At 51.8% G+C, this 14,342-nt stretch overlaps 1 protein-coding gene across 2 annotated transcripts in view; it reads left to right on the plus strand.

Annotated features, from left to right (window-relative positions):
- Window positions 1-14,342, plus strand: part of EPHB1 (EPH receptor B1) — a 70,195-nt gene that overhangs the window by 34,251 nt on the left and 21,602 nt on the right. For both annotated transcript variants that reach the window (XM_082054945.1, XM_082054946.1), the window contains exons 4-5: window positions 9,975-10,130; window positions 13,158-13,493. In XM_082054945.1, coding sequence (XP_081911071.1) covers window positions 9,975-10,130; window positions 13,158-13,493 — 492 coding nt within the window. The remainder of the gene's footprint in view (window positions 1-9,974; window positions 10,131-13,157; window positions 13,494-14,342) is intronic.

Raw genomic sequence — 14,342 nt, forward strand, 5'->3', positions numbered from 1 at the left:
CCTGCTGAGTTTTAAAGCCTTTCTATAACTTTTTCCTTTATTTTTTTAAAGTCACGAGAGAGCTCTTTTGGGAATGGCTTCAGCCAGTGATGTTTTGCTGCTGTTTGTTTGCAAGGGCTGGGGATCTCAGTTGTGTTTGGGGCTGTGCTGCAGCAGACAATAATAATTAAAAATTGAGATTTTTTTACCCTAGCTGGTTAGTAATAATAATAATCAGAAAAAGGAGTGGTTTTTACCATGGTTTGCTAGTAATAAAGGAAAAAAAAAGCTTTTCCCCCCTTGCAAGCCATGCAATAACTCATTGGCATCCCTCAGTGTTTGGGAGCCGTGCCCTGGGGTTGCATTCGGGCTTTGCGGGTCTCCTGCTTTGGGAAACAGGCCTTGGCTGATGGTGTTTTAATGCGTGCTATAAACAGAAGCCGTGAAAAAGCCGTGGAGTTGGTGGAACGAGTCGAGGAAAGATGGAGGGGAAAAAGAAAGCTCAATCAGCGCGAATTATTGAGGTTTTAATTTTCCCCCCTGTGGTGACAAATGGAGTGATGCCCTGGGTGTCACCTCCCAGTATGTTAAAAGTGGTTGTGAACCGCATCGCTTACTTTTCACATTAAGCCCTACTTGTGTGATATTTGTCGTGTGAAAATGGGGTTTTAGGATGAGAGAACTGTGAGCTGGTCACCTTGATGCTTGGTGTGGCCGTGGCCATCGCTGCCCGTGATGCTCTGGTCCGTGCGGGCAAAGCTTTGCCCTCTCCTTGCTTTTTGGGGTGGGGGTGGCAAAGCGCAGGGCACGGGGGTCCCACCTCAGCTCTGCTTTCTGGGCTTTGCTGTCTAAAAGCAGAGGTGTCCTGGGGAACTGATATACAAGGGGAATTAGGAATTAAGTTTCTACCCCAGCTTGACTCTGCTGGGCCTGCAGCCTGGATGCTAAATTGCCCGTGAGGTGGGACTTGATATTGGCATATTTTGATCTGATTTTTTAATTTTTTGCTTTATTATATTACCTATTTACATCCAGGTGTGATAACACCAAGGTGCTTAAAACCATTAGCTCAATAAACTTGCTCTGGCTGTAGCTTTGGGACAGGTTGATGCACGTTGGCACGTGTCCCCTTGGTGGCCCGTCACCCTCCTTGGGAACAAAGATTATTTTGGTACTTGTGGGTTTTGCTCTGCTGCAAAATGGGGAATCTGTTCGAAAGCTTGAAATGGTTCTGGGCACAGTGAGAAGGTTCTCTGGGCGCTGCTGGGGACGATCATCGTCTGGCTAAGCCCAAACATCCCTATTTTGCCATGGGCATCAGTTTGAACATGTTGGGTGAGCAGGGCTGGGATGGGGGCATCAGGGTGAGACCTGGAGCTATCGCACACCTCCCATCTCCACATCCCATCCACTCACGAGCTCTTAATCACATATTATTATTATTATTTAAGACAACTTATTCTTAGAGAGCCCAAGGTGCAAATTACAGTTCCCAGCTAAGAAAAGCTTCCAGAGCTGCCTGTGTACAGTAAATCCCCGCAATCTCGGGTGGCTCTGACTTATGCGTAGCAGATGTTGAGGATGGAGGAGACCGTTACTATTTCTTTTTCCCCTCTCGTTGCTGCTGTTGGTGGGTATTTTGGTAGGGAGACACTGCTGGTTGTCAGAGGTGGGGTTTTGGGTGCTCTCCACCCCGCAGACCCTGCCTTGGGCATCAGTATTGGCCCCAGTGGTGGCACCAACACAGCGCCAGCTTGGTCATGCCATTTACAGAAAGTTTTTTCCCAAAATCTGGTGGTTTTTGAGCAGGTTACCTGCCATGGCGCGGGGTTGAGCTGGTGCGGGGCTTGTAGAATCATGGAATGGTTTGGGTTGGAAAATGTCAAGAATAGAGTGGAGAGGGAGAACGTGGGCATGAAAAAATAAATAAGAGGAAGGGAGATGGGTAAAACTTTCAGAAATTGCTTTTTTAGGTGTTTTCTGGCTCTCGGAGGTTAGGGCTGATAAGAGCTGCTTGGCAGGAGCAGGGCAAGTCAATTGCAGTGGGTGGGAAAGGAGGTGTTATTAAAAGAGAGAAATTGCACAAAATATATGGATGTGATGCTCATGTATAGAAATAATAGTAAATTGCACCTGGCTGCCAAAAATATGTTTTGCTGCTGAAAATGCCGCCCCAGGGTGGAAAGGGAGCTTTGCTGAGGCCTCGTGGGATGATGGTGGCATGATCGCTGGGGCGTGTGACAGGGGAGCAGCCGGTGCCACGGGTCCTTGGGTGGTGCTGCGTGTCCCCCCTTCTCTCTGCGGCCGGGTAGGAGGTGCCTTTCCTCCGAGGAATAGTAATTATGCCTCGTTCTGTTATAAATATTCATAGGGGAGCTCTCTTAATTACTTTTCTAATTAATTCCATGAGTGGGGCTCTTGTGGTTGGTGAGGGATGTGGGGAGAGTGGTTGCGCCATGGTCGGGGCGTCTTCCCCTCGCCGAATCCATCCTCCCTTGCCGAATCCATTCCTTGGCACGGTCCTCAAGCAGTCAGCCAAACCACAGCCCCCGGGGCTCATTGCCTCTGGGATGGGAAGGGTCCCGCTCCACGATGGGACATCCCACCACTGCAGTGCCACCCAAGGTGTGATGTTCTCCAGTGCCGTGGCACGGACACGAGGAGACCGTATGTCCACGTCCCTGCCCCATGGCTAAAACTCCCCCAGCCCCATCCCGGGGTGACTCAACCTTTTGCGGCATCAGCACTAATGAGAACCACTTCAGACGTAATTAATAAGCACTTGATGTTCTCTAGATTGAGGGGACACTGCGTGGCGTGAGGAGGAAAAAGTGCTTAATTAGTTGCTCTTAGGAAGGGGAGATATTTGCTTCCCAGGCAGGAGGGGTTTGTGCTTCAGATGCCGTCCCGATTTCCCAATCAGAAGAGGGGTTGGAGTTGCAGAGCAGCATTGGTGGTTCCTGAAATATCCCCGGAAGGGCTCAGCATAATTTCCAAGGGGTTTCTAACTGCTGTACCTGCGGAAAGAACTGCTCCCTGAGATAGACCCACCATGAGTTGGGTGGCAGCTCGCTTTCCTGCTCGGTCGGTGGCTCGACAGCTCATGCGGGCGTTAAGTGGTACATGAAAGTATCGACTCTTGCGTACGACCTCCAGCCCATGGCCATCGACCCCTGGAGTCTCACATTGCTGTGGTTCACGGGGGAAATAATCTCATTTGGTGACTCCTCTGTTGAGCCTGCTGCCTGGGGTGGGTGTAGGACATCCTCTGGGGCTTGTGTTTTTGGGACATGCCTGAATTTTGATCCGCCCCAGTTGCTTGCTCCAAACTCACCGGGGGGTTCGTTGCAGGTGACATTGTCCTGTTGGTCCCCTTTGCTTGGACCCGTTGACCAGAACCGGTGTGGTCTGACACACATCAGCATCGCCAAGGTGGCCCATGAGCATCGCTTGCCTTAGCGGTGCCAGCCACCCTAAACTCAGCTTTAGTTGTATCCCCCTTAGTAAAACCAAACCTGCCCTGGGTTGCAAGGGTTTCCTGAAATCCAGATTATGGCTGTGCTTGTGGTTAAGACAGGGGACCCAGCTGTGACAAACCAACCCGGTTTTTAGAAATGGGTGAAGCGGTGGGACGGGAGCAGCATCCAAAACCCCTGGGCAGAGCTCGGCTTTCCTGCTCTGCTCCCAGTGCCGTCCAGCTCGCCGGCACCGCTCCTGTCCCACTCACTCATCCTATCCTTAAATTGCTTTTCGTCACTGGTATAGGATGGATTTCTTGGCTTGCTCCCCAGCCCTGAGCTCTGGTTTTAATGGGCAGCAGAGATGTAAATGTTCGTCTAGCACCAGTCGGGGCCGGGAAGCCCGGGATAGGGGGTTGGACATTGCTGTCTGTTTAGCAGTAAATCAATCTCCCCTTTCTTAGATTGCATCCCTGGGGAGAGTTATGTCGTGGCATTTAATTTGTGGCTAGTATTCAGATAGCTCCTGGCCCCGCTGCCCCTCAGGGTTTGGAGCAGTGGTGACAAACCCGGTGGTGACAAAACCAGCCCCATCCTGGCAGCCCCGCCAGAGGGAAGAGGCTGCGGCCGCTAAATATGCTTTTAAAGAAGAGTATAAGGAGGCTAAATAGCCGCAAATCATCACCAAGAACTCCATCCCCCTTCATTGGTTGAATCAGCGTTAGGATGATGAAGAGCATCTGGTGCCAATCACCGCTGTGGGCACATGGGGCTGGTCGCTCCACCGTAAGCCTCCCTGCCTATATGGATGAATTGTCAGTGTTTGATCAAATTATTTAGTGTTTGGTCACTGAAAGTGGGTGCTTGGAGAGGCAGTGCCGGCCTCATCCTTCCCTGCAATGCCTCCCTCTGTTGTGATGCTTTAATTCCTAGTGGGAAGAGCTGAAACACTGGGGAGAAATGGAGATGGGCTGGGGCTCTCCATGAGCTGCACCAGCCGTGTTTCACCCCGATTTCTTGTGCAAAAGTGCTGGAGCAGAAGGTCGTTGTTATTTATATTTTTTATATATATTTATGTAATGTGCATCACTATTTTGCCGTCTCGTTTATGGAAAGGAGCGGAAGCTGCTGACAGACGGAGCTGTGGTGAGAGATGGGGCAACCTTGGCCTGGTACAAAGTGGAAACTAAAGGAAAGCAAAACCTGAGTGGGTGAGAAGTGATTTGCAAAAGTGACCTTGAAAGTTGGTTGTTTGGTTTTGTCCTATTTTTCTGCCCCATTGACTGTTTCGGAGCGAGCTGGCAGCCCCGCGGCACCGTCTGCACAGGGCCTGTGCGCTCTCTTGTTCATCCAACAAACAGGTTTGGGACAGATTTCCTCCTTAGACCTCCAAAATCCCCCCAACCGTGAAAAACAGAGACAGCCAAGCCCAGAGTGGTGCTTAAATGGGCAAGCCTGGAAGGTGGGTGCCACAGCAGGGAGCCAAACCTGACTTCTGCCATGCATTGGTCTGGGCTTAGTCGCTCTTAGGGTAAGATATCAGCTAAAGCATTGGTATCAAAGCTCTTTTGCAGCCAGAGACCCTTAATTTTCCCAAGCCCACCTTCCTGGGGGAGAAATGTTGCTTCTCAACCCAAGTGCCTTTCAAATCCTGCCCCATACCTTCCTGCTTCAATCTGAGAAAACAAAAACAAACCCAAAAACCCTGAGAAGGGAAAAACCACGTTGAATTTGACTTTCCCTCCACGAATAAACCATGGCGAGCCGAGCACGGCAGCCGCTGATTTTAATTTACATGTGTCCCAAGGCGGATCTAAACCTATTCCTCCGGAGGTGAAGGGCTGGTTTAATTAACCGGCTGTGTAACGAGGAGCCGGGGCCTCTTCCCTCCGCACGCTGGGGAGAGACGAGACCCATCGCCCGCAGGATGCGAACCCAGGCTCTGGGAACTCGTGTTTATCTCATGAATTTCTGCCTCGACAGAACCCAAAATAGGGAAACAATGCGACGAGACAGTACTGGTTGTAATTAGGTTGGGTGAGCGCTCTGGGTGATCTGAAGTGGTGGGAGTTCGTGTGTTTGGCGAAGTTTGCACCAAAATGATGTTTGGTGGCTGATGTGGCATTTCTGGGTACCCTCCCTCCCCTTGTCTCTGGATCACAGCTTTATGTGCTTGATGTGAAAGGGAATCAGATCATTAGAAAGTCAAAATAGAGGAAAAAAACCCACAAAACAACTCCCCACGAGAGATGCAGGAGGGATGATGGGGGAGCATCAAGTAGGGATGCAATTAAATCTCTGGCAAAAAGCGCCCGCTCCCTGCTTGGATGTTTGCAGAGGGGATGATGAGGGCACCCTTGTCATCCTTTGAAGATGGGGACATCGCAGCCCCCGCCGGTGACATGAGGGTTACAGTTTGCCCGATTCTGCTGTTTTTTTTCCCCTTAAACTGCATCCCTGGTGTCATCAGCACATCAAAGCGATGCAAACCCAAAAGCACCGGTTGTGTCACAGCCCGTGGTGACACTGGGGCTCTGCAGCCTGGTGTGTGTGTCCCCCGGGGACACGGTGCCACCGGTCCCCTCAGCGCTGCTTGCGTGCTCTTGCTGCTAAAGTACCTGTCATTTGGAAGGCTGAAAAATTGATAGGGTTTTTTTTTTGGTGTGCTTAAAGATAATTATATTCTGTGTCAAAAGCATCTGCAAAATGTACAGGGGGTTTCTTGCAAGTGTCTCCTCTCTTTTTTCAGTTTTCATCCAAAATTGTGAGCTTTGTGCACAAAGTATTTGGTTTAGGAGAAAAGTTTTATTTCTCTTAATGAAAAATTGTTTGCAGAAAGTTGGGAAATGGCTCTGAATCCATTTCCAGCGGGCTGTAAGTGCAACAAGCTGCGGTTCCTCCTTCTTTTGTGGCCCACGGTGTCCTCAAACCCAACAGGGCACCTTCCCTGCTGCCCATCTCCCAGGGGTGCTGGTAGGTGCCAGCCACACGTCTTTTTGGAGCAAGGCTGGATTTTCTAGGCTTTTCTAGAGCCTTTGAGGGTGACATTCCTCTCCGTGCCACCATCTTCCTTAAAGGCATCATCTTGTGTAGCACTATTACTTCTAACCCATCTTTTCATCACCTGCTGTGCTGGCATGACCATGGGCACATGCTTAAAGACACAGGTTTTGCTCTCCAAAGGTGTTGGACCCAAATGGGCACCCAAAAGGAGCATGAATTTGGGAAAACCTGGCAAATGCAGTTATCTGTGCCCCAGTGGTGACGTCGGGGCCATGGGAATGATGAGATGGTGCAGACTGTCGTTTCTGCGAGTGAAGGGAGCCGGGGTGGGGAATCGCAAGCTGAAGTCTGTAATTCTTTGCAGAAGCTCGTATTTTAAAACTCAGTAAGGAAAAAATGCCACTCTGCATCCCCAGGGAGCTTTACAGCGAGTTAATACAGAAGAGATGTCTCCTTCCTTTCTTTCTTTCTTTCTTCTTCTTTTTTTATTTTGACTGAAGCTTCCCTGAGAGAGTAATTAAAAAGTGCAAGTTCCAGGCGTTATCCGAGAGGATTTATTCTGAAAAATGAAACGCTTGGATGCCCCTGTGCTTGCATTCTTTGTGCTGAGGCTCTGGTCTGTTGGTGGCGGTTTGCCTGGGGCTGGATGAGCACACAGGTCCCTCTTACCTCCGGCTCTTTTTGCAACCCCGGCACCTGAAATATACGGGTGCGGGGTACACGCTGTTAAGACAGCAGAGTTTTCAGCAGCAAAAAAGCCTTGTTGCTTGTTCAATAATACATCCCACCCTGTGCAAGGCGGTGATGGAGATGCAGGTCTGCGGTGCCTTTGCCAGGTGGGACATGGCCACATCCCAACCCCAAAGCTTTTGGGGGGTTATTCAGCCCTGTGGGGTGCTGCAAATTTGCTGCCATCCCCACCATCACCCTTTAGGCACGAGAGAGACTTGCATCTATATTTTTTCCCAAAAAAACCCGTCCAGCGATGACATCTCGCTGCAAGAAGCCTGGGTTTAAGCAGCCCCGCAGTGATGCTCCATCTCATCTCCAAACGCCTGCGTCAGCCTGGGAAAGGGCTTTCCTCCTTCATCATTTACAAACTTGCCCTTAGTGCTTAAACACGAGAAAATAGATAGTTAAGCACATCATTAATCATATCCAGCCCACACAATCAACAATCAATTAATTCTCCGGGCAGAAGGGATGAGGGTTGCGGGTTGCAGAGGGAGCCCGTTCCTGCAGGGAATACCGAGGCAGAGCCTCGTCCTGCGCTCGGTCCCAGGCGTTATTGCCGCTCCAGACCTTGCCAGCTCCGGGAAACATTTTTGCAGTGGCCCTTAAATCACAGCAGACGCTGCACTTGCTGTTAGTGGCGTGATTTATTGCTCCCTCCCAGGCTCGAGCCCTCTATCTGAGCCTTTACGCCCAGACTGCGCGTTTACCATCCAAAGGGTTATGGATCCCACGGTGGGCGAGTGTCCATAAATCCTGAGGGGGCTTGGGGGGGTTTGGTTTTGGTTTTGGCTTTAGGCTCATGGTTCAGCTCCCCCAAAAAGAGGGGGACCTGGGCAGTGGTGAGAGCGGAGGCTGCAGCTTCGGGAGGAAGGAGAGGACATCAACCTGCTCTGAAACTGCGGGGGACTTGAGGCAAGCACAGGGTAATTACAGGAGAGAAAAGCTAATTGGTAATAATAGCAATTAAGAGGCACATGCCTGCAGATTACAGGAATTTACAGATAAATGAAGTGATGAAAGGAACCTGAGGGCACTGGATTGCAGAGTGTGCTTTGCTCAGGTGTTTTGATGAAGCATCACTTGGATTAATTGTAATTAAAAATTAACAAACCCCTTTAACCCACCCACCGTGGGAGGACCACCGAGTCCTCTGCATTCTACCACAGCCGGGTGGGCTACAAGGTGTGTCTGTAGTGCTGTCACCCCCTTGTCCTCCCCTGTGTCCCATCCTGGTACTGCTGCCCTCTCCGTCCTATTCCTCCAAAGAACCCAGCACGTTTCTGAGCACATTCTCCAACTCCAGAGCCCACAAGTTGCAGGTCTCATGGATGCTAACGCTTGCTGGTGGGACCACAACGCCACCGGGACAGTGTGGGGAGGTGCTGGTGGGGAGAGGTGAAGCAATGGAGATCCACCTCCAAGTCTTGGTGGCCACACATGGTTGTGTCTCCTGCCTTGTGAGTCTGGTGGAACTTGGTGTCTCCAGGGTGCAGGGCTTGCAGTGTCCATGGCTCAGGGAAGGGTCTGTGTTGGCATCTCCAAGTTGTCACCCCGAGGCCCTCCTGTCCCCACCCCATATCCTGCAATGCGCCGTGGTCCCATATGTCTGCACAACGCAGTGGGTGATGGCCCATAAGGTGCTTCCGTAAGGACGGAGATCTCCTCCCGTAGTGGGGAGGACGGAGGGCAGCATGAGATGGTGGCTGGTCCCTCTGGGATGCCATGTCCCCACCTGGCTCTTAGCACGGTTGGAAAGAGACGGTTCATCACCGCCGGTTTTGTGCCTAAGGCGGGGAGGGGGGCAGATCTCCTGCATAATAAAATTGTAAAATATTGTTTTGATTTATCCCTTTTTATCATCTTTTAATATCTGGAAAGGCTGTGCGAGCAAGAGGCCTTCATGAGTTTTGAATGACAGGTTAAAGGGCTCCAATAAAGATTAGATGGTCCACTATCTCCCAAGGAAATTGCATCAAAGCGGTTCCTCCTGCTTGCTCCTATTAATTTCCTCTTTGTGGCTGCTCAGAGATGCCTCATATCCTGATGCAGCAGACAGGGGCTAAGAGGCACTTTCCATTATCTCGATGATCGCCGTGTTTATGAGACACTTAGGGCGTTTCTCCGGCGAGCCGTGCCTTGGGGCCACACGGAGATGGGACCATGGTGTGTGTGAGGGCAGAAGCCATCACCCCTGGCCGGGTGGTGGAGCAGGATGGAGGGACATCTGGTCCCTCTGTGCCAAAATACAGCTGCTGCTTTCTGGAGCCTTGGGTTTCCTTGGGGTTTTGTGAAGGATGGATGAACATCCCTTTGTTGGTGGGGCAGGGACAAGGGACCCATCGTTGTGACTCCATCTTCCCCCTCTAACCATGGAGCAGACAGCTGATGAACAACACCTCCCCCCGGCACTGATTAAAGCTGTAACTGGAGCATCTTCTCCTTTATGAATGAGTTCCCATTCAGGAAGGTGATTAACCCCAGCCTGGGGCTGCACAGGATTAACGAGATGGACCCATCAGACGCTGTCATGGGTGTTGCATCAAATTTTACATTAAGTATTTAAATTTTGCATGGAAAAAGACCTGAGCTGTGATGTTGGGGTGTTGGAGAGGGACATTTTTCCCCTTTTCTCCCCCCTTTTCTCCCCTTTTTTCCCCATTTTCCCCCTTTCCCCCCCTTTTTTTCCCCCTTTTTTCCCCCCCTTTTTTTTCTCCTTTTTTTCCCCTTTTCCCCCTTTTCCCTTTTCCTCTGCCCGCTCCCCAGGACACAGCCCCCACCTCTCCTCTCCTCTCTCCACAGCCTGCCCAGCAGGGACATTCAAGGCCAGCCAGGGCGCGGGGGTCTGCACGCTGTGCCCCCCCAACAGCCGCTCCACCGCCGAGGCCTCTCCGCTCTGCACCTGCCGCAACGGCTACTACCGCGCGGATTTCGACCCACCGGCGGCCGCCTGCACCAGTGAGTAACAACTCGGGGTCGGTGGGGGACGTGGCAGGGTCTCACTCATCCCCACTGTGGGGGAATAACGTCTCAGTCCCTTGGTTTACACAAAATCCCAGAATGTCAGGGGTTGGAAAGGACCTGGAAAGCTCATCCAGTGCAATCCCCCCATGGAGCAGGAACACCCAGATGAGGTTACACAGGAAGGTGTCCAGGCGGGTTGGAATGTCTGCAGAGAAGGAGACTCCACAACCTCCCTGGACAGCCTGGGCCAGGCTCTGCCACCCTCACCAGGAACAAGATTCTTCTCCTATTTGAATGGAACCTCCTGTGTTCCAGTTTGCACCAATTACCCCTTGTCCTATCACTGGTTGTCACCCAGAAGAGCCTGGCTCCATCCTCCTGACACTCCCCCTTTCCATATTGATCCCCATGAATGAGTCCCCCCTCAGTGTCCTCTTGTCCAGCTCCAGAGCCCCAGCTCCCTCAGCCTTTCCTCACACGGGAGATGCTCCACTCCCTTCAGCATCTTGGTGGCTGCGCTGGACTCTCTCCAGCAGTTCCCTGTCCTGCTGGAACTGAGGGGCCACAACTGGACACAAGATTCCAGGTGTGGTCTCCCCAGGGCAGAGCAGAGGGGCAGGAGAACCTCTCGGGCCTACTGACCACCCCCTTCTAACCCACCCCAGGTACCATTGGCCTTCCTGGCCACAAGGGCCCAGTGCTGGCTCATGGTCACCCTGCTGTCCCCAGGACCCCCAGGTCCCTTTCCCCAAATGCCGAGCGATGGGACAGCCCCACAACCCACCTCTCCTGTTGAATTTGTTATGTATTACATTAAGCATTGATATTCAGCATGGTGGCACGAGCGACGCATCGCTGCGCAGCTGGCTGCTGAGCCGCCGTCAATGGCACAGCGGCCTCAAGCCTGGCTTTTGGGGAGAAAAAAGCCCAGGAGAGAATAAAGAGCTGCTGTGCTTTTCACCTCACTGGAGACATGAGTCTCAGCCTTAGCATCACCCCCCCAAATATGCTCCAACCCCTTGAATCAGCCCATCAGAAGCTTTAGCGCAAGGATGCTCTGCACCGTGGGGAGTGCCCAAAATGCACGCCGAAAACAGGGGAAGGATTTGCATGTTTTACTGGATCCCTTCAGCTGTCAGAGCGGAGGTAGTCAGCAGGTAGCACAACTGCAGATAAATCTATATATCTTTATTACGTCTCGTTACATAGTGGATTTACAGTAGCGCTGCGCTACGGGAATACAGCACGAAAAAGTTCATTTGCTGATTTTTATTCCTTCTCGTCGACGTTTAATTTTACAGCCCTCTAATTCGAGGTGCCAGCTGTTCACCCACAAAGTTTCTCCATGTCAGAGGAGTTAAATCACAGTGCAGTGCTGCTCTGGACCTGAGCCCTTCCCCAGGGTGATACCTGCAGGTCTGGTCCCCAACTGTGGCCCAGGGAGGGAATTAATTGGAGAGGCAGTGATTTGCCTCTAGGCCAGGGAAAAAAGGCGGTTTTCTCCCTTTTTCTAGAAAAAAAATCTTGAAAATACATTGTCTGCTTAAGATACTAAGACGGGGATTGGATTAAGGTTCCTTGAGATGGGTGTCAGCTTTTTTGGGGGGTAACTTGCTATTTTTTGATTTTCATCCACATCCTTTGCGCGTCCTCCAGGCTGAGTCTCCCTGGGGAACTGGTGTCCTGCCCCCAGCGTGTCCCCCTCCCATAAACCCTCTTTGACATCTCCACTATGTGCTACTGCGATTTTGGGGAGCCCCACAATGGGATGTCAGCCCTACAATGGGATGTCTGTAGAGCCTCGAGTCCATGAAAGTGAGGACCCCACACTGGTAGCTGGAGAATTAAAGCAAATGGAAATTTTAAATTTTATTATTTTTTTTTTTAAAGGCATTTTTTTTCTAGCCATTGGAACAAAACACTTTTATCTGCAGTATCTGTAGCAGAAGCTCAGGGAGCAGGGTGACCTCCCCATCCTGTGTCACCCCAACGCAGATGAAGCCACCTCTGCCCATCCCATCCTCAGACACTAATGGGGCTAATTTATCTGCAAGCACTAACGATGTTCCCCAGCACACACACGTGGAGAGCTCCCTTTGGGATGCTTTTCCCCAAGACAGAGTGTGCTTTGCTCTCTTAACCTTTCCTCGCGGGTCAAGTCCTCCATCATTTTTATTGCTCCCCCCATGGTGGCAAAGTCCTTTTTCTTCCTCGGAAGTGCAGCACTGAGCGCAGCCAGCAGGAGTAATTAATTGCTTTCCTTACTTAATATAACCCAGCAGCCAGTTTTTGTGGTTTTGGCTGTGGAGCCAGCCTGGCTAACCCCAAATCCTTGCCCAGACCTGGGCAGACACGTGTTTGTGCCTCCATGATGCCTGGATTCCTCCTGAATCGCTCCCTCTGGACTCCGGCCCCGCTCCAGCAGCACGTGCAAGCGGAGCTCGTTTGGTTCCCACCTTCTGAAGCATTTGCGATGGCTCCTGGTGGATTTTAATGCGATTTTAAGCTCTCATCCAGCATCTGAGCTGCTCGCGAACCAGCGAGCGGTGCCGGCTCTCCTCCACGCCATTAGAAACCTGGGCTCCCGACTTGAGTTATCGAACAATTAATAACCACTTTCCATTTTTTACTCTCTTTTCGCCCGCTGCTCCTCCGTTTCTCTGCGGTGCTGGCTAAGTGGTGTTTCTGTCGCTGCGATAATCTATTTGAGATGCTTCTCCACGTGAGCACTGGAGCTATCTCAGCATCTCCCCATCATTAAAATGGGTCTGTCTTCATAGGTGGATCTACATGCGCTCTGCATGGGGATTTTTGGAGGCTACGTGGGTTTGTGGCATTGGGAGTCCTCATCCCCAGCCCTGAAACCTCTCTGTGGTTGCTATTGCCCATGGGGAGAGGCTGAGCTTGAATTGAGCAAAGCCACGGAGACCAAATCCCTCTTGAAGTGGGAGGTGATGGGTAGACTGATGGACAGAACCATGGGGTGTCCTCCTCCATCTCAATCACTCTCCTTTCTCTCAGGTGTCCCATCCGGTCCCCGCAACGTCATCTCCATCGTCAACGAGACGTCCATCATCCTGGAGTGGCACCCGCCGCGGGAGACGGGCGGTCGGGACGATGTCACCTACAACATCGTCTGCAAGAAGTGCCGCTCGGACCGACGCGCCTGCTCCCGCTGCGATGACAACGTGGACTTTGTCCCCAGGCAGCTGGGGCTCACGGGGACCCGGGTCTTCATCAGCAGCCTGTGGGCACACACGCCCTACACCTTCGAGATCCAGGCCGTCAATGGGGTTTCCAACAAGAGCCCCTTCCCACCGCAGCACATCTCCGTCAACATCACCACCAACCAAGCCGGTGAGTCCGGGGACAGTGGATTTGAAGCCGTATGTTGTGGTTACGAGCTCTGTCCCCAAAGGAAAAAGCTCCTGGGGTGCGATGGTTGCAGAAAACCTGCACCCAGGTTTTCTCCCCAGGAAAGTGAGGAGAAAGGCTAAGAAAAGAGGGACTGGGGAGGTGGAGGCCTGGGCAAAGCAAGGAGGACCGATATCTGCTTTTTCTCCCCTTCTACATTGCTCTGGGATGAAGCAGCATCACCATTTCCCCCTTTTCCCAGGTGGGAACAGGCATGGGATGAATCCAGCCTTGAAACACATCTGGGCTGCACCAGCATCCCGGGGCTGAGTTCAGGCTCCGTCTCCTGGCACATCCCTCTCCCATCCTTTTCCTCTCATTCCCTTTTCCAGGCTCTCCTGTCTCTTTCTCTTTTCCTGGTCAGCCACAGGTAGCTTGGGGCTGAGCCGGGATGTGTGTGGATGGCAAGGGGGTGCAGTGAAAAGCAGAGGGGATGGAAACCCATCTGCTTTGGGCAGAGAAAGAGGACAGTAATTTCTGGTTTAACACCGGCAGCCTTTGCCAACTGCTCCCTTAGGAGAGCACGACAGAGAAGCCGGGTGTAAATATTTCAGTCTCCAGCTCCAGGGAATACAAATCTGTGCCCGTGCCTGGCTGGCGACGCTGTCTCCTGAACCACCCGCAACCAAACCTGCTTTTGTTTCCAGGCCTTTTTTTTCTGGGGTAGGATTTTTGGAGTGTTTCTTTGCTCATCTCCCACCCCAGGGGTGGGAGCTGGGCACAGCCGTGTCCGTCTGTCTGTACCCCGTGCTCCCTCTATGTCTTGGAAAGACTGAATATCAACGTGGAAGT

This window comes from Streptopelia decaocto (assembly GCF_964273445.1).
Source record: "Streptopelia decaocto genome assembly, chromosome: 6".
In the NCBI taxonomy this organism is placed as follows: Eukaryota; Metazoa; Chordata; class Aves; order Columbiformes; family Columbidae; genus Streptopelia; species Streptopelia decaocto.